At 35.9% G+C, this 25,290-nt stretch overlaps 1 protein-coding gene across 23 annotated transcripts in view; it reads right to left on the minus strand.

Moving 5' to 3' along the window:
• The window catches only part of Anks1b (ankyrin repeat and sterile alpha motif domain containing 1B), a 1,083,815-nt gene that overhangs the window by 871,680 nt on the left and 186,845 nt on the right, over positions 1 to 25,290 (minus strand). For all 23 annotated transcript variants that reach the window (XM_087192834.1, XM_087192832.1, XM_087192833.1 and 20 more), the window contains 2 exons: positions 22,126 to 22,236; positions 19,768 to 19,934 (listed from right to left, as the gene is read on the minus strand). In XM_087192834.1, coding sequence (XP_087048960.1) covers positions 19,768 to 19,934; positions 22,126 to 22,236 — 278 coding nt within the window. The remainder of the gene's footprint in view (positions 1 to 19,767; positions 19,935 to 22,125; positions 22,237 to 25,290) is intronic.

Genomic DNA, 25,290 nt, shown 5'->3' on the forward strand with positions numbered 1-25,290 from the left:
CTTAATAACCAAATTCAGTCAAGTAGCTGGTTACAAGGTCAACACACAAAAATCAGTAGCTTTCCTCTACACAAATGACAAACTCACTGAGAGAGAAACAGCGCAAATAATTCCTTTCACAAGAGCATCAAAAAAACTGAAATACCTAGGAATCATCCTAACGAAAGAAATCAAAGATCTCTTCCCTGAAAACTATGGCACTCTGAAAAGAGAGATTAAAGATGATATCAGAAAATGGACAGACATCCCCTGCTCCTGGGTAGGAAGGATTAATATAGTGAAAATGGCCATACTTCCAAAACTGCTATAAAGATTTAATGCAATTCCAATTGAGATCCCAGCAGCATGCTTCATAGACCTAGAGAAAACAATCCAAAAATTCATTTGGAATAAGAAGACACCCAGAATAGCAAAAGCAATTCTAGGTAACAGAGACATGGCAGGGGGTATCACAATCCCCAACCTGCAACTCTACTACAAAGCTACTGTGATAAAAACAGCATGGTACTGGCAAAGAAACAGACTTGAGGACCAGTGGAACAGATTAGAAGATGCAGAAACAATGCCAGACACACTCAGCCATCTCATCTTCGACAAAGGAGTCAAACACCCTCACTGGAGGAAAGATAGCCTCTTTAATAAATGGTGCTGGAAAAATTGGGCTTCAACTTGCCAAAGATTAAAACTAGACCTATATCTCTCACCATGCACTAAACTAAAATCAAAATGGATTAAAGATCTAAATATTAAAATAGAAACTCTGAACCAGTTGGAACAGAGGTTAGGTAGAATCCCTTGAAGACATGGGTGTAGGAAAAGATTTTATGAACAAAACCTCAGTTGCCCATGAACTAGCACAAACAATCAACAAATGGGATCTCTTCTTATTAAAAAGCTTCTGCACAGCAAGAGAAACCATCAGCAGCGTGAAGAGACAACCAACAATGTGGGAAAAAGTCTTCACATGCTCTTCCTCAGACAAAGGTCTACTATCTTGAATCTATAAAGAACTTAAAAAGATCAGACCTCCCAAATTTAAATACCCAATCCAAAAATGGGCATCTGAAATGAACAGACATTTCTCACACAAAGAAGTAGAAACAGCAAATAAATACATGAAAAAATGTTCAACGTCACTGGTCATTCAAGAGATGCAAATGAAAACAACACTGAGATTCCACTTCACTCCAGAAAGAATGGCTGCTATCATGAAATCAACCAATAACCAATGCTGCCGGGGCTGTGGGGAAAGAGGAACCCTGCTCCACTGCTGGTGGGAGTGTAGACTGGTGCAACCACTGTGGAAATCAGTATGGAGAACTAGGACTGGAAGTCCCATTTGACCCTGCTATTCCACTGCTGGGGATCTTCCCCAAAGAATTAAAAGAATCATACCACAGTGATATATGTGCACCCATGTTCATAGCAGCGCAGTTTGTAATAGCTAAAACTCGGAAACAGCCCAAATGCCCATCAACTGGAGACTGGATAAAGAAAATGTGGGTTTTTTATAAAATGGAGTCCTACTCAGCCATAAAAAATGAGAAATTAGAGACATTTACAGCTAAGTGGATGCACATTGAGGCGATACTCTTAAGTGAAATAAATAGGAAACACATGTGTAAATACCGAATAGTTTCTCTGGTGTGAGAAACTGAAAGTGTAAATAAGGACTAAAAGGTATAATAGGTAATGTGAAATAGGAAGAAAAGGGACAAAGGGGAAGGAAGTGGGTGGGCTAGGGGAAAGGATAGAAGGGAATGGGATTAATATGAGAAAATGGAAAAATAGGAACAAAATCTTTGTAAACAGGGAGGGCTGGAGGGGTTGAAGGGAGGGCTGAGCAAAGTTGAAAAACAAGAACCAAGAGAGACTATGTAAAGGTGCAAATTTCCAATGATGAATGTCATTATATTGTATACCTAAAATGTACCAATGATTAGAATGAATAATCGATAATGTAAAATAGGAAGAAAAGGTCCAAAGGGGTAGGGGTAGTGGGAGGCACAGGGGAAAGGAAAGAAGGGAAAAGAAAACATGATGAGAAATAGAAAAAATGGAAATAAAGTCTTTGTAAATAGGGAAGGGTGGAGGGTGTGAAGGGAGGGCTAGGAATCGGGTAAAAATAAGAACCAAGATGCATTATATAAAGGTACAATTCCCAATGAGAAATGTAATTGTGTTGTATACCTACAATGTACCAATAAAAGAATTTAATACAAAAAAAATAAAAATAATAATAATAAAAAAGAAAAGAAAAGTGACACAATTTACCTTACCTTTAAGAGGATCTCTCTGCATCTCTTTTAAGAATACACTACATAGGGCCAGGGATTTAGCTCAGTGGCACCATGCCTGGCTCACAAGCCCAAGGTTGTTAGTTCGATCCCCCGTACAAAAACAGAATACACAACATGGAGCAATGGTGGTAACAGAAACACCAGCCTGGAGGTTCCCCTCAAGTAATTCAGGCAAGGGATGATACTGGTTTGGCCCGGGATGGCCACTGTGGAGCTGGTAGGAAATGTTTGAATTGTGGACAAATTTTGAAAGAGCTGGTGGTCCAATGTAAGGACCAACAGTTTATTGAACATGAGAAAAGAAAAAGTAAAGGGAAATTTCAAGTTTTTTGGAGAGTAGAGTTTGGAACTGTAACGGTGCCATTTACTAAAATGGGAATACTTAGGGCCTGGCAGGTTTGAGGGGGAAACACAAAAGTTCATTTTTATCTCCAATAAGTTCAAAAAGGATATTAGACATCTTTGCAGAGATCTCAAATAGAAAATTAAATATAAGAAATGAAGTTCCCGTCTAGGTATCTTCCTGAAAGAGTTAATAGCATCATACCACAGTGATATATGCACATCCATGTTTACAGCAGCTAAATCTTGGAAACAGCCCATATGCTCATCATGAGGTTTTTATATACAAGGGAGTACTACTCTGCCATCAAACAGGATAAATTTGAGACATTTTTATGTAAATTGATGCACCTGGACAACATAATTTTAAGAAAAATAAATCAGACACACATTTAAATATCACATTGTTTCTCTTGTGTGAAAAACCCAAAGAGTAAATAAGGACAAAATGGAGGATAGATATTGGAAAGTAAGAAGAAAATGATCAAATGAGAACGGGAACAGGGAGGGGGAGGAGGAAGGAAAGAAAAAAAATAGCGATAAAAAAATAAAAAGAAATGGAAAGAAAACAATAGAAACAAAGTTTTGTAAATGGGGAGGGGAAGAATGATTGAAGGGAAGAGAGAATGGGAAAAAAATTAAGATATATTATGTAATAGGCACAAATACCCTATAATGAATATGATCATTATGTATGTCAAAAATGTACCAATAAAATTAATTTTTTAAAAAGAGTTGGAGTTCAAAACAGCATCCAAGCTCTCTACATAAATGTGGGGGGTGTTAGTACATAGTAGGTATTAAAGCTGTGGGACTGTTCAGTATGACGGGTGAAGCAAGTCAATATAAAGAAGTCGAGGGGCTGTGCTATTGCGTCTTAGTATTAAGCAGCCAGGGATACGAAGAGGAACAGAAAGGAAACTGAGAGCAGTAGGGACAGTAAAATAGAAAGAAAGCCAGGAAAGTAAATTACTTTGCTTGATGCTGAGACAGAATACTTGACATCAACAACTTACTGGAGGAGAGGCTTATTTTGGCTCAAATTTCAGTCCTTAGCTGGCTGGCTCAAAGTCAGGACAGCATGGCAAAAAAGCATGGCAGACAGAAAGCGGAGAGAGTGAAGGAAGAAGCTGGGAAAAGAGATGCACCCCCTAGGTCACACCCACAGTGACCCACGCTTTCCAACTGGACCCCACCCCCTAACAGCAAGTCAGATAAAATGCCCCCATATTCCAATCACCTTCCAAACACATGAGGCTTTGGGGGACATTTTAGATCTGATCTATACCATAACATTCCACCCCTTGCTTCCAAAAGACTCCTGGGCATCTCTTTAAGCAAAATGCATTTAGTCCATCTCTAAGAGTCACTGAAGTTTTAATAGTTCACTCAAAAGTCCAAGTCTGAAGTCTCCTTTGAGACTCAAAGCAAACTCTTAGCTGTGAGTCTCTGTAAAAATTAAAAAGAAACTTTAATATTGCTGATGTACAATGGCACAGGATAAACATTCCTATTCCAAAAGGGAAAAACGGGATAGTAACCCATTGGACCAAAGCAATACTGAAATCCAGCAGGATAAACATCAAATCTTGTAGTTCTGTGTCCAGCACCCACAGCAAGCTGTGGGGAGATGTGAACTCCAAGCAGCTTGGGTGGCCCCACCTCTAAAGCACTGCTGGTAACTACACCTCATGGCTTCTTTCTGGGGCTGGTTTTGCTTATTCCCTTCTGGTTTTTCTCAGATGTTCCATGTTCCTGGCTTCTCTGAACTGCTTGGAGTCTTCACTGCACTTTCCATTCCAGTCTCACACCTTTGCACACTGCCTTCTCAACAGCACACTGCTTGGCCTCCCAGGTCTTTTTTGGAAGCCTAGGTGGAAGCCTCCAGGATCCTGTAACTCTTTCATTTTGCATACCCATAAAACTAACACCAGGTGGATGATGCCCAAGTCTGCTGCTAACTCAAGTAGTAGATGGGCCCCTTTGCCTCAAGGCTGCTGAGGCCACCAAGAGCCTGAAGGGTTAAAGCAGTGGACCTGAATCCCAAGGAAGCAATTCCCTAGGAAGCCCTCCAGCAGAAAGCCTTGGGGCTCATTCTCAAAGCAGTGTCTTTCACCTCTGTACCTGCAAAGGGTGGGTTCTTGCTATTTCTCCAGATGCCCTCAAGGCATCCTTCCTACTGTCCTAAGGTAAAGTACCTAGCTTCTTTTTAATGCTAATGTTTCCAGCAACCAAGCTCTGCTCTGCTCCATCTTTGTGGGTCCCAACTTTACAGAAACTTCCTTCTTGTTGAAATTCAAAACTTTTTTTAAAAAAATCACTCAGCCATGCTGTTTGCTTTTGATTTTCAGAATAAACCTGGCTAAAACCAACATGCAATATCCATGATACAGACTGAACATTGGCCTGCCTTTAAATTTCCTCTACCAAATTAATTAGTATGCCACCCTTAAACTCAATCTCTGGCAAAGTCTCAGAATTTGAGCAAAATATAGACAAATTTTCTGCATAACGCACATGGCCTGGAATCCAACTGCCAATGGAGTCCTTGTTCCCAACTATAACTTCCTGACCTTGGTCTTTACCATCTGCAATTTTATCAGCTTTCTGGTCTTCTGTGCTCCAAACAGAATCTCCCATCAAGCTGGCTTACACCAGCCTAAGGCTGCTTTTCCAGCCAACATCTCCAAGACTTTCTAGACTCTTCCCACAAGCCAGTTCCAAAGGCTTCTGAACCACCTCGGCAGGAAGCCTCACAGCAATGACCCCAGTTCTCAGGTACCAAAATTGAGTCACTTTCCTTGTCATCTGGAAAAACTACCTGACACCTGCAACTTAAAGAAAGAGAGGTTATTTTGGCTCACAGTTTGTAAATCTCAATCCACAGTTGACTGACTCCAAAGCAGGGTGGCATGGAGGAGGTGCACAGCAGAGGAGAGCTGCTCACAGCATGGCAAACAGGAAACAGAAAGTGCCAAGGGAGGAGCTGGGAAGGAAGATATACCCTTCCATGCATGTCATACCCACCGAGACCTACTTCATGCAGCTAACAGCCAGTTAGCTATAAAACACCCATAATCCAATTACCTTCAAATTCATGAAGGGGGCCATTTTACATGTAAATCATTAACAGCAAGTGAAGAAAATGTGTGTGTAAAAGAAGACAGCATGATCAGCTGTAAAATGCTCCCCCAAAATCAAGTAGGATAAGGATTAAGATATGACTGTTGCAATTAGTGCAATGGAAACCACAGGAGAACATGACAAGGGAAATTCTGTGGTCTAGTGAAAAACACTGTCTAAATGAACTGGAAAATGGAGGAGAAACTTTGGAAACAGTAAGGGGAGAAAATTCCTCAAAAGTTTTATTGTATATATGAGCAAAGAAAGTAATCAGTTCTTAGAAGGTGATTTACATTCAAGTGGGCCTAGTGAGACTAAACAAAGAGGAACTCTCAGACCAAGAGAATGAAAAGAAAAGGGAACATAATAGGAAAAGTTTTGTCTAGGAAGAATTAAATGACTTCTATAACTGAAAGAAAAACAGAAAATGGGAACAGACATAGATTTGAGTGAGAAGGTTATTAATTTACATTTTGACAAGCTGGATGTCAAATGGTAGTGAAAAGTTTGGGTAAAAGGGTCTGGCAGAGAAGTGAAATATACAGCTAGAAAGTAGTGACAAGTTGAAGACTGAGTTGTAGATTTGAAAATAAATAACACTGACATGCTACCTGGACTCAGGAGTTTTCTATAGAGAAAAGAATCCTCAATAAAGAACTGAAACCCAAGGAAAAGTGATAAGGATCAGCTAAAGAAACAAATGATAAGAAGAGGGATTGCCTGAAGAGGCTCACAAAAAAAAGAAATTTGGAAAGTTTCCCTGATCACTTACATATAAATTCAGTACTTTCCTCAAGTGTCTAATAATGCTATATGTATTCCATGCCACGTTTCTTACTATACTATTTCATGTTTGCCTATGGCCTTGTTCATATTCACTGGTGCACTAGAAGTTCAGTAATAGTGGGGACCATATCAGTGTTGTCAATTATCATACGTATCTCGGCCTACCACACAATAGACATGTAATAATAACTATAGATCACATTATTAATTACATATCATTCAGATATATGATATAAAAATAATATTAACAATGGATTTAGAGGAGGGGGAAACATTTTCACTTTGTTCCCATAAATCCTATTACTTCCCTACTTCAAAATATTTGGTTCAAAGAGAAAAATATACCAATTTCCATGACCTACAAAACCCTGTATTCCAAAATGTCTTTTCCTGACTAAATGCTTTAGTTTGGATCTGGGATGTCCCCCAAGGGCCCATGTGTTAAAAGGCCTGTTTCCCCAGCTTGTGGCTTTATTTGGAGGTGGTGAAAACTTTAGGAGGTGAGACCTACTGAGAGGATGTTAGGTCACTGGGACACGCCCTTGAAGGGAATAGTGAGGCCTTGGCCCCTTCCTGTCTCTCTCATTCCCTCTCAGCCACCATGCTTCTCTGTCACATGTTCCTCTATGATCTACATGCCCAAAGGCAATGGGGCCAGTTGACCATAGTCTGCATCCTCCAAAACTGTGAATCAAAAAAGCCCTTCCTCCTTAAAAATTGATTTTTAGAGATATTTTGTCACAGTTATAGAAAACTGACCAATACATTCTCCTTCAAAAAGTTTATATATTAGTCCTCAAAGAGGCCTTCATAGATAAACAACCATACTCCATTTTCAGTAGCTACCTCATTTCCACATATGAGTCAGAATATCTCCATTAAATAACTATGCTCCCAGGCCTGTGACCATATAGATCAGAAAAAAAATGAAGTATGCCTCCTCATATTTAATCTCTGAATACAGAATTTTTACTATGTTTGCATTGTGACATTGCTGTATCTAAAGAAGGTCATATTCTTCAGTGTTCATAGCTGGATTCTCAAGACCAGAAAAAGTCACACACACTATGTTGTATGCTATTTATACATATGGATACACACACGCACACACTTATATGGAGATACACACACACACACACACACATATCCACCATCCCACCCCACTGTGGGGGGGGGGGGTGACACCAATAGAAAGACACAAAATAAATTATTATAATCACAAAACATATCTGATCTCTGTGAAATCTCTTTTCCTGGGTTGTATCCTGGCACTTTTCCTAACTCCCATGAAAGAGGCTAAGGAGGCAATACAGTCTTTTAAGATTATGCTTGGGCCAGGAATGTAGTTCAATTACAGAGAACATGTTTAACAATGTGTGAGGCTCTTGGTTCAATCACACACACACACACACACACACACACACACACAAAGCAATATGGATGTCAAATAACCTTAATATATGTTGCCCAAGACCTTGCGGGTCATATCTATGAGAGGACAGAACAAATTCTTATTAAATAAAAACAGAATGAGAAGAAATATAGCAATATCAAATTTTAAAAGTAGCTGAATGGATCATTCATTAATTTTAAAGCACTTACTCTATTCTAGGAATAACAGACCTGAATAGGAAGTAAAAATTAAAACATCGTACCTGGACTCACAATTTCATTCCTATAGTTTTATTTAAGTGGGTAAAGAGCGGGAAGAACAGGTAGGGAGAAGAGGTAGAGTTCATTATAAGGGAGAGCCAGAACTTTAAGAAATAAGTGCATAGCAAGTAGTGGTAAGTGTAATCTATGTTTAAAGAAATGCCAATAAAAGCATAATAATGGTGATAACACATTATTTTGAATATTACCTTGAACTTCTTTGGAACTTTAACACCATTTGTGGTTTATTTCAGGTATAAATGAATTAATAAAGGGTAAGCTATTTTGCCTGATGATCAATCAAACTCACATCCCTAGAAGGAGAAAAAGAAGACCAAGAAAGTGGGTCCAGTACCTATTTATGAAATATGCATTTTAAAAATGTTCTAGTGCAATGTGCATGAAACTACTTATGGCATAAAACTACCTAGTTGAGTTAGTTAAAAATAATTCTCTTTCAGGTACTCTAATTTAGAATGCTGAGGTAAAAAAGATTTTTTAAAAATATTGCCAGAGTGGGAGAATGAACAGGTAGTAAAGTATCCTTTAATAGGAAACAATGAGAAACTAAGATAAAATGTGAAATAATTATGAAGTAAACTTTTGGTAACACCCAGAAAAATATATGTAAATGATTGAACCAAAGAAAATATAAACAATAAACCACCACTAGCTTAATGTTTAATCTGTGGTGGACAGCATGTTAAGTAATCTTAGTTTTTTACCTATATCTTTACCACAATCCACAGTATTACTACTACTACTAATATGCCACTATTATTAATATTATACCATTTTTCAGATAAGAAATTTAAAGATCAGGGAAGTCTTCACCTAAGGAGGATAGAAATTCAAACACAAGTCTATTTGAATGCAAATTGCTGTTCTCTATATAATAATGCAACTCTAAGTTATAAATATAGGTTATTATTATTGAAAAATTAGAATAATTCTTTAATGAAGGGACTTAGTAGCTTAGTGAGGATGGTAATACTACTACAATAAAGATATTTTATCTTTAGAAAAGTGGCATCCACCTATGCAAAAGTGGCAAAATGGAAATCTTTTTTCAATATTGGAATATATTTATTTCACCAAGAAAGAATGAATTATTGAAAAAGATAAAACATCAATTCTTGTTGCATTTATTCCAGGAATAGGCAATCTCCACTTTTCACAGGTTCATTTTCCTTTTTCATTTTCCAGACTTTCACTTCCTACTAAATTCATTTTCTTGACTACTCATTCTTTCTATAAATGAAGACTTTGCTTCTCACTACTAATTATTTGATAGCACAGACTGACTGGCAGCTCTCATCTAAATGAAACTGTTGTGAAAATGTAAAATATCAAAACTTCTGTGCTTTTAAAATCATAGAGGGTCATAGAGATAAGAATTCTGGCAAAGCAAAGTGAAAATAACAGTAATTTTTAAAAATCTAAGCCTGAGATTGAAACAGACCACACAGCATCTTTTCCATTTACTGTTATTGACTTTGATTCTATCACACAGAATCCCAATTCTTCAGCTGTTAGAAGCTGAATGAATTCCAATATTCTTTAGTCACAGACCAAATTGCCTCATGATAAAATGTTAGAAGTATGAGCAATCTGAGCAGTTTTTTCAGGGTTACAAATTCACTATTCTGTTAGAATTAATTTCTCTTCAAGTAAAGAACATGTCCCAAGGCACAGAGATAAGTGATTATCACCACTGACATGTCTCTTTAAGCTCAGGCTCTTGCCTAATTTTTTTTGGCAGTAGGCAGCAAATTAGGATCCTTTTATAATGACAAGCTGTCCAAGGCCTTCATTCCAAAACAGAATTAAAATTCCCAAACGTGCATCTTGTAATAGAATTATGTTAAATGCACTATGGCAAATGAACAAGGTAAATGTGAAAAGTAGCAAAAAAGTGGTTCAAAACTTAACTTCATTGGGCCGGGGATTTAGCTCAGTGGTTTCGACGCCTGCTGCGCAAGCGCAAAGACCTGAGTTTGATCCCCGGTACCAAAAAAAAACCACTTCATCTTTATCCAGAAAATGAGGTTAGACGAAAATTGAATTATCGCTAAACTTTAAAAAAATACTACAATTATCTACAGAACAGAAAATATTATCATGGAAATCATAATAACTAGAAGCTTAAGTACAAGTTAAAGATTATAAAGAGATGAGGAAAAACAGTGTAAAAGCTAAAATGTGTTGACATTATATTTATAGATTTTACAAAATGATAACTTCACAAAATTCAAAATAGAAAACTTTAAAATGATTATTTCCTCTGCATGCTTTAGTATGATGCTTACAATGCTGAGAGAAATTTCAATACCAAGCATGTTTTAAGAATAGGGTCCAAAGGGGTAGGGGTAGTGGGAGGGGCAGGGGAAAGGAAAGAAGGGAAAGGAAAAATGATGAGAAATGGAAAAAATGGAAATAAAGTCTTTGTAAATAGGGAAGGGTGGAGGGGGTGAAGGGAGGGCTAGGAATTGGGAAAAAATAAGAACCAAGATGCATCATGTAAAGGTACAATTCCCAATGAGAAATGCAATTGTGTTGTATACCTACAATGTACCAAAATAAAAGAATTTAACAACAACAACAAAAAAGAATAAGTACATAGTAATACTATACATCAGTAGGGCACATCATAATGCACAAGAATCACGAAAATTAGGGGGGGAAACTCCATGATGTTGATTTAAGCCAATAATTCAAAAAATTAACTAAACAAACTGCCTAAAAAATAGTCCATCTCAATAATACAAAAAGAATAACAGAAATTCAAAATATATTGAGAAATTTTTAAATTAATGAGACATTTTCCTATATTCTTATCATAATTTCCTTTATATAAATATACTTTCAAGAATCAAATATGGTATTTGTAACATAAGACTTCCTGTTATTAGTATCAGATATATATTATTACATAAAAAATATATGACTTGACCTAAGATACTAGTGATTTTATACTGTGAAGAAGTCAATAATTGCGTGTAAAATGCTACTAAATGGCAAAAAGCAACAATAAACAGTTTTGATTTTTATTTTCCTTTTGAACACTGATGCTGAGCAGAACTATTCAAATTTGTAATCAGTAAATTCGAAGGTGAAAATACTCATTTTCCTTCAGTCCATGAAACACCATATTTAATATACCTGCAACTAAGTGTTAAAAATATGCTCTGTAAGGGGTCAGAGATTTAGCTCAGTGGTTCTGCTGCCTGCCTCGCAAGCGCAAGGTCCTGAGTTCGATCTCCGGTACCAAAAAAATATATATGCTCTGTAACTCTACACTGCTAGTATTAGAACTAGGTTTTTCAATACTGCAAATGCTTAATGCTTATATAAGTGTGGATCTGTCAGCCTTTATGTAATCTGTACTATGTATAGCAGGGAATAAGAAAAGAGTTACACACTGTGTATGCCTTAAGACTGTTCCTTAAACCTGTTAAAAGGGGATGATGGTATTTCAACTAGTTATCAGCAAATGACAATACATTCCACCACAAATGTACTCTTGTTCTTCTAGCTTTTAGACCATTAACCTGGGTGCCTCACAGTACGTGATTAAGAGAAGGGAACATCACACCGGTATCATGGATGAACCGAAGACCACCTGTTCATTTTTTAAATATTATTTTCAGGTCCTTTGCTTATCAAAGGAGGCCCAATTTCACTCAAATGTTTCTAGAACTGTGATAAATAAAAGAAAATGAAGAGAAAAAAAAAAGAAGTCAATAATATAGTTTAACTGGGTATTTCATTTTATTTCTAAAATCAGTGAAAGTCAACCAATTAGAAAGATTCCATTTTAGAACTCTTCTCATCAATCTATACCAAAATGCAGGTATCAAACAGACTTCATCATGCCTGTGAACTATTACGCCAATATGTATTAGGTATGTGAGTAACTATGCTTACATACGTATACACACATATGGATTAACATCTCCCTATTATCAAGAAGTTTATAAGCTAAGCCATAAAAGAAAACTAATGCATAAGTAATACAAAGCAGATTATTAAATTTACATAACCATCGTATAAATAAAGCATAATGATACCTGGTCCAAATGCTACACCTAAATAGAATCAGAAAAGACATTGTGGAGAATGGTTTTAAATAAGTAAAGATGGTAGGAAAAGAAATATGGGCAAATCATTGTGAATACAGAAATAAGGAAAGATAGACATGCTTGGAACTACAGTAATCAATTTTATGGAAACATTTTATTTACCTAGACATTACTAGGAGATGAAGCTGGAATCTGGTGCTACAGCTAGAATTGGAGGGGCCTTGAATGCCTCAGTATATAATTTTTGCAGTGAAGACCAGCACTGAGTTTGAGTAGAATGATATGATCCGAACCACACTTTGGCTTTATTGATTGACAGCAGTGGTTAGAATAAATCGGGGCAAATGAAGAGGAAACACTAAACAAGCAGGTGGACAGGAAAAGAGGCTTTTGAAATTACTGAGGTAAGAGGCAATAAGAATCTAAAACCACAAAAACGGAAAGAATGATGATGAAAAGATGAGGGTAAGTGAATGTGGAAGATATTAAGCAAAGGTAGGATTAGCAAATGGTGAAGATCATGAGTTTATAAGATTATCTCAGCTTTACCTTTTATTTTTCTATAGTGCTGGGAAAGTTATTTTACTCCTGATTCCAAAACTGAGAATAATAAAACCTATCTCTTGAGATTTCTGAGGAGAAAAAAAGGAACAATGATTTTAACAGAATTTCACAATGCCTAGCACTTACATCAAACTTAGCACTTAATAAATGTAACCTTGTAGTATTACAACTATTTTAAGAGATCACAGTTTGTTAAGTGTTCATTGGCTTAGCAGCTATATCTCACTGCTGATTCACAAAGTGGAGGCAGCCAGACTCATATTGAATTCCTGGGCTCAAGCAGTCCTCCTGGGATTGCTTCTCAAGAAGCTGGGACTACAAGGACATGCCACTGTACCCGGTTTAAATACTTCAAAACAATTTGCATGAACTACTACCCCAAATTAGATCTCCCCCATCTTACATTTATATTAATGATTCCTTAGGAATCTAAACTCAGGACTTACATATTAAGTCCCACTGAATTCTGTGTTTTTATTTTAAGAAAATAAAATAGCTCTTTTCTATGGCTGACAGAAAGTAACGGTAAACATGTTTTAAACTGATGAAAAAAACTAAGTTTTAGAAATACTAAGTAACTTCCAAAGGTTACCCTGCTAGTAAGGAGAACAAGTTTGTAAAGCCACATTTATATAAGTCACAATCTTAGGCTCCTAATTGCTAAACTGTTATTTCCCTTTAAAAAGATGGCTGAGATTCTGCATTCATTAGGATACAACTCTCCTTGAATTCATATCCAAATAATGAAACATATTTCCCCTTGATGATGGTTTATTTACAATGTTGTTTGTACATGCAGTTTGTCTTTTTATGCATTTACTAATTCAATGAGTTTTTACTGAGACCACTACATGCAGGCACTATGCTAAGGAGTTTTCAATTACAGAGATCAATCAAATACAGATCCTACTATCAAGGAGTCTGTAACAAGTTATATACAAATGTTTACACCTACAAAACAAAGCAGAATAAGATGTGTCATGAAAGGTAAAAGCAATTGCATTAGAAGTTGAAAAGACTGACTTCTAGTAGTCACTTACCTCAAAGATCTTCCTACCTTCACCTCAGATACAAAAAGTTCTTACTGAGGTGAGTGTGCAGATAAAAGTCTCAGGATTCTGATTCTGGATTTTTTTCTTGTATGTATTTTATGTAAGTAGTACATACATGTGCTTGATGATACTGATTTTAAAATAGCAACACAAGTCAACAGATTCCTAGTTCTACATATTCCCTAATTCCAGGAAAATCTATCATACGAATCTAAACTTTGACAGTAATGAGTTACCACTTCCAAAAATTTTGTTCAACTTTCTAAGGCATGAATTGCTAAAGTCATAAATATTCTTCTGAATATTACTATATCTATTCCTAGTGAGGTAATAGTTACCACTGCTTAGCTCCATTATTTTAAACATTCACATGTATAAGAAGACTCCTCTATTAATGTTTCAGAATATTCATTTTCCAAGGTCCTCTGATTCTTGGGAATTGGATTAGATAGCCACTAAAACCTCTCATAATTCTGAAACTGGTGCATTACTGATTATGAGCTCTAGAAATGGACTTGGAATGTGTCTGAAAGCAAATGTTGATTCAGAAATGCCATTTGGTTTTTAGGCAACAAAATTTGATGCTACTGACCTTTAAGATTTGATGATTTTGGCAGGAAATTAAGCATATTTTCCAAAACCAGGGCCCCTTCCCCCAGGGAGTATTCTCAAGGAGTTTATAGAAGCACTGTGTTAGAGATCTCTCAAGGTGATTCTTGAAATCCTGTACTAATATAAAATATTTCACCCTTCAGAAGGATGACATATAATTAAAGATTTCACAGTAGAAAAGAAAGTAAAACAACAGAAAAGAAATGCACTGGCTAAATAAAATACAAACCTGCCAGTACAACCCCTTTCAAACAAAGCTGCAGATGCCGTTTGTGACTGGGCTCTCCCTCAGGAGGAAAAAAGGGGTGAAGCATTTCATCCTGTAGCTTCCTATTTATTTCTTGGAGACCTGCACTAAGGAGAGATTAACACTTTTTCTATTTGAAATCTACGAAAAAATGTTTTCCTGATAGCTAGATCTGCTCTGACACTCTTTATATTATCATCAAAATTCCTGTGGTACAATGTGTTCACATTTAAGAAATATGCACATTGTTTATACACATGGAGAAAAAAATCAAACATGAAGTATGGGAAAATAAACGAAATGAACAGAAAATCTGTTCAGATTACTTTGTATTTTTTCAAAATCCTGAATTTCATGGGTTAGTAAAGAATGTAAAGATATTTATATTTTCTCAAAATTTACATTCTAGATTATATAATGTCCTAATTCAAGTTAGAAAATGATTTCATAGGCATATCATATGAGTATTTAAAACAGAATGGGTTTTGAATTAAAATGAATGAAAGATAAAATGTAATTTTAACTTGAGCTAGCCTGTTAAATGTGAAATCTCTAATTGGATATCTAATTGGACTAAGAATTTGATTTTAATTCAATTATATTAGTAAAATTGTTCAAACTATCACCTTAATACCAGTACTTTAATCTTTAAAACCAAAGATTTCCTGTTCAAAAATAAAAGTTCTTATATAAGATGGCTGATTTTTATATTTTAAATTCCTGAATCAGAGTGCCCTCTGTTGGAGGGAAAAAGGCAATAAAAGTTTCACTGAACTAAAAATAACTAAGTTACTCCCAAAGTTCAAGCCACACATATATAAAATACATTTATAAATAACATGAATGCTACAAAACAAATTTTCTTTCATTTTATTTCTTTTAAATTACTTTTAGAATTACTTGTCATATTATGATGCAAATATGAATGCTTCATATTACCTGAAATTAAATTTTAACTGAACCCAAATACTTTGTATAACCAGAAATATAAATAACAAACAAAAATATTTTTCGACATTTAAAATTCCAATATAATATAGATATAATTATAATTTAGAACTGCTGCCAGACTGTTGTTTGAATCTTTCTTGATGATAAATTGAAAACAGATCTGGTATGAATTGAATATCTGTATCCCTCTTGAATCCTAAGTTAAAATCCTAACCTTCAATTTGATGGTACTGGGAGGTAATTAGGTAACAAGGGTACATCCCTGGTGAACAGGATTGGTGCCTACAGAAAAAGACACTGCAGAGCACTCTCTCTGTTCTCTGCCATGTGAAGGAACTGAAAGACAGTTACCTACAAACCATGAAACCAGCCCTCACAGGATACCAGCTCTGCTGGCACCTTGATCTTGGACCTTCCTTTGGGAAATAAATGTTTGCTCACTAAACTACTCAATCTATAATAACTTGTTGCAACAGTCCCAACTAAAGACACTCCCTAATTCAAGAGACTTCCAGAAGCTCTTACATTAGGAAACTGAAGAAATAGGTTGAACACTATGAGATCTACAATATTTATTCTATCATAATTTTCTATTATAATTAATCAAGACCTCAGTTCTGACTCCTCATTTCAGGAGTGAACTACCTTATGAAGGTCCTTGTAGGTTTTTGGTTCCTTAGACCAATGGTGTGTATATTAGAATGACCTGGGGAGATTTTTTAAAAGAATAATGTTCAGCCCTACCCAGAATTATTCTTAGTTGGTGTGTTTCCTGAGATAACAGTACTTTTAAAGCCTTTCCAGGAAAATCTAATAAGGTAAAACCATTGCTGAGAATCAAAATTTGACTCTCTCCTTAGAATACCTAACATAAAACTGCCACCTTATCTTCCAAAATGTTACCTTTTCTCCTCCACAACTTTAAACATCAAACTACCTTCTCAATCTACTGATCTGCACTTGTCCTCTGATGATATAGACAAGCTGTAATAACATATGATTACATTACATATTACAGTATGGTTCCAGCCCCAGACTTCCTGTGTTCAGATTCTAGTTTTGTATGTGTGTAAACTTGGGAGTCATCAAAGCTCTCTATGTCTCCATTTTCTCATCTGTTAAATGGGAGAGATAATGCTGTCTATCTTCAAGGGTTATTGAATCTTCCACAAGTGTTAAGTGTTATCATTACTTATTCAACTTCATTTTCCTCTACTTTCATGGTATACCATTCTCTTCCAATTCTACACTAATTCTCACCTCCAGTTTTGCACAAACTGATTCTTCAGGGTGGAAACCTCGCTCATTCATTCCAACACAAGTGTAAAGCACATCTCTCCTTCCTCTAGGTCCCATTTTAGTCTCTCCTTACATCAATGCAGGCTTCAATGAATACCTATATATCTTCACTGATCTCTCCTTTAAAAAAAATCCTTTGGCCATAAAGTAACTTAACATAAGAAATAAAGCTGGAAATTAAGCAGATAGACTGAAATTAATTTCTCACTATGTCCCTTGTCAGCTGTGTCATTTCCTAAATCTATAATCCCATTATTAGGATTGTTCACTAGTGGCTTAGGTCCTAAAGGCATTAAAACAGAGTCTAGCAAGCACCTAATAATGTTAACTTATAATACGTATTCATTTTATATGTTTATTTTGCCTGTACATGGTGATTGAAGGCTCCTTGGGATTGGCATTTTGAACTCCTTGAAGTCCTGAATAATACTTAATACTGCTACTATAAACCTACAAATAAAACATAGTAACAACCATCCACAATAGGTGATATAAAAGCACTACAAGCTTTTTGCATAATTTGAGAGGACAATTCATAGCAATATTCTGGAAAAACCATTTTTGATAAATGGAAACAAATATTGAACAAAACAAGGGATAAACACAAAGCACAGGCTATAGCTAAGCATCACTGTAATTGGATCACTTTTAGAATATTCAACAAGTTTATATCAAATTCATCTTCTGAGAAGCCAATACCAATTATGTCTTTTAGCTGTCCAAAATCCTTTAGATTTTCTCTCATTTCCTAAAAATTAAATTCAAAACTCTTAGCCTGACATTCTAAAATCATCCATGGCCTGACCTCATCTATCCTTCTAATCTTACTCTCATCTTTCTCCTCTGTAAAAATTCTATTGTTCCATACACAGAACTTCTTGCTCTTATTCATATATACTGTCTTTTGTCTTGTATAACTTTTAATATTTTATGTGACAAAAGTTTCAAACAGCTATTATAAAGGTTTGTCAAAGAACAAAGTGGCATAGGAATATGTGGGCTCATATTTCAAGAACTTAAATTCAAATTATGAGCTTTAATTTGTCTCTTACCAATATCACAATATAGCCTTCAGCTTGTAAAACAAATTTAGCCACCTCTTTCCTCAAACAATGTCACCCTGTCAATACCAAATGCTGTTGCCAGCACTTCCTTAAAGATGGAAGCCTGTGCCATGGTCTCTAAGAAGAGTGCACAGACACAATACACAAGACATTCACTGAGTAAAAGAAAATAAATTAGAGCGTCTATTTTATACTGATTCTTTACCTTTGCTTTGAAGTTCTTGTGATGTAATGTGTCATAATCTACATCATATATTATTAAGATAGAATATATATATATATATATAATTTTTAAATAAATACATTAGGAATTTTTGCTCCAAATTTGTTTACTAATGTATGAACATAAGAAATGTTCAGAAACTATTGGTCTAGAAAATTAAGACTTTGGGAAAAACTTTGGGTTTAGAAGCAGAGGGCAAGAAGCTGCTAGTTCAGAAAAATCTTTAGGATTTTTCTAAAATCCCAAACATCATGTATTGTTTATATAGGACAAATATGCTTTCAAGAAAATATTAAAATGCAACTGATTTGTAATTTGGAGATTGAATATACCTGTTTAAGATGTTGTAAACATGGAATTTTGTCTGACTACTATAAATATTTTATTAAAATAACATTTCATTTTGCATAAGCCTATAAGTATTTACTTCAGTATATATACAATTATTTATACCTTCAAAAAATTTTAGAATTGCAATAATGTGGTGCTTTACAAAAGACAGTGCAGCAAAACAAAAATTAGAAAGAAAACAAAAATAAAGCAAGCTCAGGAGGTAAGTTTAGCCATGAAACTAGATTACCAAGTGCTATTCAGGGAAATAGTGTCATAGCTCACTTAAGTAACTAAATAAAGTAAATGTTCACAAAATAGACAGTCATTACATTTGGAATTTTTTTAGTTTTCAAAAATGATAGACTTAACACAGACAACCCTATTACTGGCAATTCAGCAACATATCATGTTTCTGTAGCCAATTAATTTCTAAAAATGAGTAAAAGGTCTGTATCATAATATATGTCCTTTAAGGCCATTACATACTAAAAATCGTTCCCCATTAGAACAAGAGGAGATTCATAAGTATTATTTTTAAATGATTAGTTCTCTACAATTTTTCAAATTAATTTGTTAGCAAAAAATCCGTAAAGAACAAGAATCTCTAACTTATACTTCAGATTCTGAGCTCATAAATAAAAGCTCTCCTGGGATTTACATATTATGAAAATATAGGGGTTGAGTTTTCCATGTCTTTCTAGTACCATGACTTAAGAAATGACTGAGGAACTATGTACTTGTTTCGGCTATCTTTATTTAAAGAGGAGTTAGACTGAGTTCATATAGAAGATGGAGAAGACAGGTAACAGGAAGCTTTTCTTCTTTGGAACCTACACCATTTTGCCCAATAAAGGTGAATAAAGACAACCAAAGATACCATGAGTCTATGTGTCACAATAAAGCACAACAGTGGAGACACCATCACAAACTCCAAGTGACATATCCAAGCACAACTTCCCTACCCACAGAGTGAGCATAGAGTGCCAGTGAACATTAGAGACTAGCAGGGAGAATGACATTTGATAGTGGCAGAATCTGGTAATATAATATTATGTACCAAATCCCACATATCTCAGTGCTGTACACATTGAATCGGCAAAGACAAACACACTGTCTTCATTTCCCCCCTTACTTACTACACTCTGGCTTCCATTTTTCCCAAGTTCTTCCTCTGAAATCTTGCTCAAATTATCTAAGTAGTGGTCTGATATTGTGTGGCACAAATCTTCAAAAGAATAATCCTTTTCTTGACAGAGTTTTATTTCATCCAGGAGTTTTGATAGTTCTCCAGTCACAGCTTCACCTACAAGAAGAAAAATTTTTTTAGAAGCTCCAAGAAAGCCTGTTGCTAAAACTTAATATTAAATAATAAAAATAGGACCACTATGGTGATACTGTCAAAGTATGACAAACAAGATTAAGATAAATGTCATCATCATCTGCCAAAACATGAACATTTTTTAGGTCACATTTAAATGTGCACTGTTCTTAACAGGCTCAAGTACTTTATACATATAATTTATTGTAAAAAAAAAAGTTTCCAACAGTTGTTACAATATAGATCTTAATATTTTAAATTTTGAATTAAAAGCATATTTAAGATCAGTTGACCACATATGTACAGATTTATTTCTAGGCTCTTTATTTGTTTCATTTCTCCAAATGTCTACTTTTAATGCCAGTACCATGCTGTTCTGTAGCTCTTCAACAAAGGTCCCAAGAACCTACAACATAGAAAGGATAGACTCTTCAATAAATGTTGCTAGGAAAACTGGATATATTTAAACAGAAGAATGAAATTGGACCCTTATTCTCAGAGCATAAGAGTAAGGGAAAAAACTAAATATCCATTGTTCGGTGATTTAAAAAATGGATTGAAAACTCAAATGTAGGCCATGAAACAAGAAAACGTTCAGCTATATAATACTGGTCTGGATAATGATTTTTTAGATACAATACCAAAAGCAAAGAAGAGAAAACTGCTTATAGTTAAGAAACTTAAATGTAGGACCTGAAACAAAACTCCTCATTGTTGTTTTTTTATTGCTCTGTACAACACCAAAAGTACAGGCAACAAAGGCTAAATGAGATTGCATCAAACTAAAAGTTTCCTCACAGCAAATGAAACAACTAATAAACTATCGACATCCTATGGAATGGAAGAAAATATCTGCAAAACATATATCTGGTAAACGATTAAATTTCAAATTATATAACAAACTCAAATGACTCAATAGCTGAAAATAAGTAACTCAAAAAATGGGATAAGGAGCTACACAATCTTTTCTCCAATAAAAATAGGCAAACAGATATATGAAAAGGTACTCAATATCACTAATCATCAGAGAAATATAAATCAAAACTATAATGCAAATCATCTCACACCTCCTCAAAGAGCTGTTATCAAAAACATGACAGGTAACAAGTGTTGGTGAGGCTGTGGAAAAAGAACCTTGTACACTGTTGGTCAGAATGTAAAATGGTACAACCATTATGGAAAACAGTGTGGTGGATTCTAAAAAAATAAAAATAGGAATATCACTTCTCAGTATTTATCCAAAACAAATAAAATCAGTAACTTCAAGAGAGATATATGCATCCCCATGTTCACTGCAGCATTATTCAAACCAGCTAAGATATGAACATAAAGTGTCCATTTTGGGGTGAACAGATAAAACACATTATGTGTATGTGTGTAGTGTGCATACACACACATATATGTACTATAATATGGATAATGGACTATTATTTAGTAAAAAGGACATCCTATCATTTGGAACACTATGAATGAAACAGGAGGACATTTAGCTGAGTGAAATGAGGCAGGCAAATGTTGTATGATCTCACTTACATGTGGAAGCTAAAAAAAAAATTAAGTCAAAAGCAAAGAGTGAATTGATGATTGCAAGGGCTGGAGATGGAGAAAATAGGGAGATTTCATCAAAAGGTTCAGTTATGGGAGTGAATAAATTCTGGAGATCTAATATAAAGCAAATACTGTACAGTATAGTTGAAATGTGCTAACATAGTTGATCTTACCTGTTTTGGACCACCAAAAAGAAAAAATTGTAACTATGAGAAATGGTAAATTTGTTAATTAGGTTGATTGTGACAATCAATTCACAATGTATACATACATCAAAACATTGCACTACATACTGCAAAAATACACAATTATTATTTGTCATGTATACCGCAATAAACCTGGGGAAAACACATTTATAAAAAAAGTCAATGAGTAATATCTACTCTATATAGATTGCAGAACAGCAGAGATAGCTACATGCTTTATTCACTATTATATCTCTGGGCCTCAAATAGTTCCTAACAAGTACAGAAACCTAAAAGATATTGATTGAATAAACACATAAAATACAAGACTATAGGAAATAACATATTAGATTTCAAATTTGCACAACTGTTAGCATATGTGACAAATTTCTGCATAAAAGTCAAAACTCTAATAAAGTTTCAAGGGCTTTACAAATACTCACTTTTGGTCTTGTGAGGAGACTCAACAGGAGATGAAATGTGTGTTTCTTCTGTTGTATCTTCCTGTACATGCTCTTCAAGGACGGTTGGTCTTCCCACACCATCTAAATATTCTGTGTACATACATTTTTTCAAGTTACATACTTGGATTTATGTAAAAAATCAATTGCTAAGCTTTATGTTTTACTTTTGGTGGTTGATTTTTCATTTATTTACTCTTATATTCAATACATCCTCAATTTTCAAAAGAACTTCAAAAAACAAACAAACCAAAAGAAATTTATGTTAAGATTTTTTTAAATTTTTAAATAATAAAACAGATACTTCGGGGGAAACTCATGAACCTCTACTGGAAACTAAACATCTTATATACATTCCTTAAAACTAAATGTATTTATTGAAGACACAGTAGTCTTCTTAATTACCTTAAATTTTTCTATCCAAAGATTTAAAAATTCCTGAAATGGAGCACAGAGGAAGGGGCTTCCGGGCCATAGTACCACTGCTCCCAGTGCAGAGGAAGGGGCTTCCAGGCCACTGGCAGAACCACCACTCCCAGCACAGAGGAGGTGAGCAGCACAGACACCAACAGCACACACATCCCATGCCCACCCCCGAAAAAATGAGAAGGCATGTAAACAAGTTTCAAAACCAGACGTCCAGATCACCTACAGCAACCCCAAAGGGAAATGGGAACACTCTGATACTCAACCACCTGGACTCCCTGAACTGGCAACAAAAGAGGATCTGGAAAAAATGAAATCAGAAATAATTTCTCAGATAACAGCAGAGATTGTGGTCATGGTGCAAAACATGATTAATAAATCTAGATAGGAGTTGAGGAACATGATGAAATCCCAACATAGGAAAAAAATGGAATCCATAAAACAGATGCAAACAGATTTCCAGGAGATCAAAATCTCCATTGAAAGTCTACACAGCACAATGAGCCAATGGGAGGACAGAATTTCAGACACAGAAGATAAGATTGCAATTAGTGACCAGAAAAGAAAAATTACTTCAAAATTGTAAGGCACCACGAGAAATCAATCCAGCAGCTGCTAGATGTTGCAAAGAAGAATAACGTGAGACTGATCGGCCAAGTCATGCAGAAGACACTGACTCACCCCGCTGCAGACAGGCAGCCACCTGGTTCCACACTACAAAGACGCAGAGGACACCAGACCACCAGACCAAGGTACTGAGTCCTGCTGCTCCTGGCCCAGAGGTAGAGGGTTCTGAGCCACCAGCCCACTGCTCCTGGTCCAGAGGAAGGGGCTTCCCAGTCACCATCCCTCCCGCTGCTCCCAGCCCAGAGGAAAGGGTTTTTGGGCCACCTTCTGTCCCGCTGCTCCAGGCCCAGAGGAAGGGGCTTCCGGGCCAGCAACGCTCCCAGCCCAGAGGGAGGGGCTTCTGAGCCGCCATCCCACTGCTCCTGGTCCAGAGGAAGGGGCTTCCTGGCCACAATCCCTCCCGCTGCTCCCAGCCCACAGGAAAGGGCTTTTGAGCCACCATCCCTACCGCTGCTCCCAGCCCTATCCCACCTCTCCCAGCTCAGAGGAGGTAATCTGTGCAGGTGCTACCAGGCCCCCACCCCAGTCGAAATGAGAAAACATGTAAATAAGTCTCAAAACCAGACTTCCAGATCACCTACAGCAACCCCGAAGGAAAACCAGATGGAACAATCTGATACTCAACCACCTGGACTCCCTGAACTGGCAACAAAAGAGGATCTGGGAAAAATGAAATCAGAAATAATTTCTCAGATAACAGGAGAAATTGTGCCCCTAGTGCAAGACATGATTAATAAATCTAGAGAGGAGCTCAGGAACATGATGGAATCCCAACACAGGAAACAAATGGAATCCATAAAACAGATGCAAATAGATTTCCAGGACATGAAAAACTCCACTGAAAGTCTACACAGCAGAATGAGCCAATGTGAGGACAGAATTTCAGATATAGAAGATAAAATTCCAATTAGTGACCAGGAAAAGAAAAATTGCTTCAAAATTATAAGGGAACATGGGAAATCAATCCAGCAGCTGCTAGATGATGCAAAGAAGAATAAAATAAGACTGACTAGACTCAATGAAGAAACAGGAGAGAGTGGAGATGACATAAAAAAATCTCTTCACAGAAACAATGGCAGAAAATTTCCCAAGGAGGGGAAAAGAGCTTGACATACAGATAAGTGAGGCATATAGGATTCCAAATAGCCTTGATCAAAAAAAATCTACACACAGGCATATAATTGTTAAGATTCCAGAAACTCAACAGAAGAACAAAGTTCTCCAAGCAGTTAGAGAAAAGAAACAAATCACATACAAAGGAAAGCCAATCAGAATCACAGCAGACTTCTCAACACAAACTGTCAAGGCAAGAAGAGCTTGGAGTGACATATTCCAAACCCTAAAAGAAAACAGCCTCCAATCCACATTGATGTACCCTGCAAAACTATCTTTCAAAATGGATGGAGAAATAAGATACTTTCACGACAAAAAGCACCTGAGGAACTTCGTGAATACCAAACCAGCATTCCAAAAAATTATAGACAATATCCTAGGAAAAGACAACGAGGATCACAACTCCAGGAAGCCCAGGGGAATGAATCCATTGGACGTGACAAGAAATTAAATGTAAAGGAGGAGAATCCGACAAAAAGAAAAAGTCAGAATAATGATAAGTCAGTACATATCAGTTACAATCATCAATGTTAATGGTCTCAATTCACCATTCAAAAGAAATAGACTCACAGAATGGGTCAAGAAGCAAAATTCAACAAAATTCTGCATACAAGAAACACACTTCATTCAAAAGGAAACTCATAGACTGAAAGTTAAAGGGTGGAAAACAATACTCCATGTGACAGGAACCAGAAAAAAAGCAGGAGTAGCTATCCTCTTGGCAGATCAAGTAGATTTCACACCAACACTGATTAAGAGAGACAAGGACACTACATCCTTGTAAAGGGAAGAATCCAAGAGGAAGAGATGACAATTATAAATATCTATGCACCAAACACTAGTGCAACCAACTATATAAAACAAATACTAATGGACAGGAAAAGTCATATATGCACTAATACAATTGTAGTGGGAGACCTCAACACCCTACTGTCACAAATAGATAGATCAACTAGACTAAAAATAAGTAATGAAATACTA

The sequence above is a fragment of the Heterocephalus glaber genome, unplaced genomic scaffold (assembly GCF_053883595.1).
Source record: "Heterocephalus glaber isolate CG9 unplaced genomic scaffold, H.glaber_assembly_v1.0 deba00001572, whole genome shotgun sequence".
In the NCBI taxonomy this organism is placed as follows: domain Eukaryota; kingdom Metazoa; phylum Chordata; class Mammalia; order Rodentia; family Bathyergidae; genus Heterocephalus; species Heterocephalus glaber.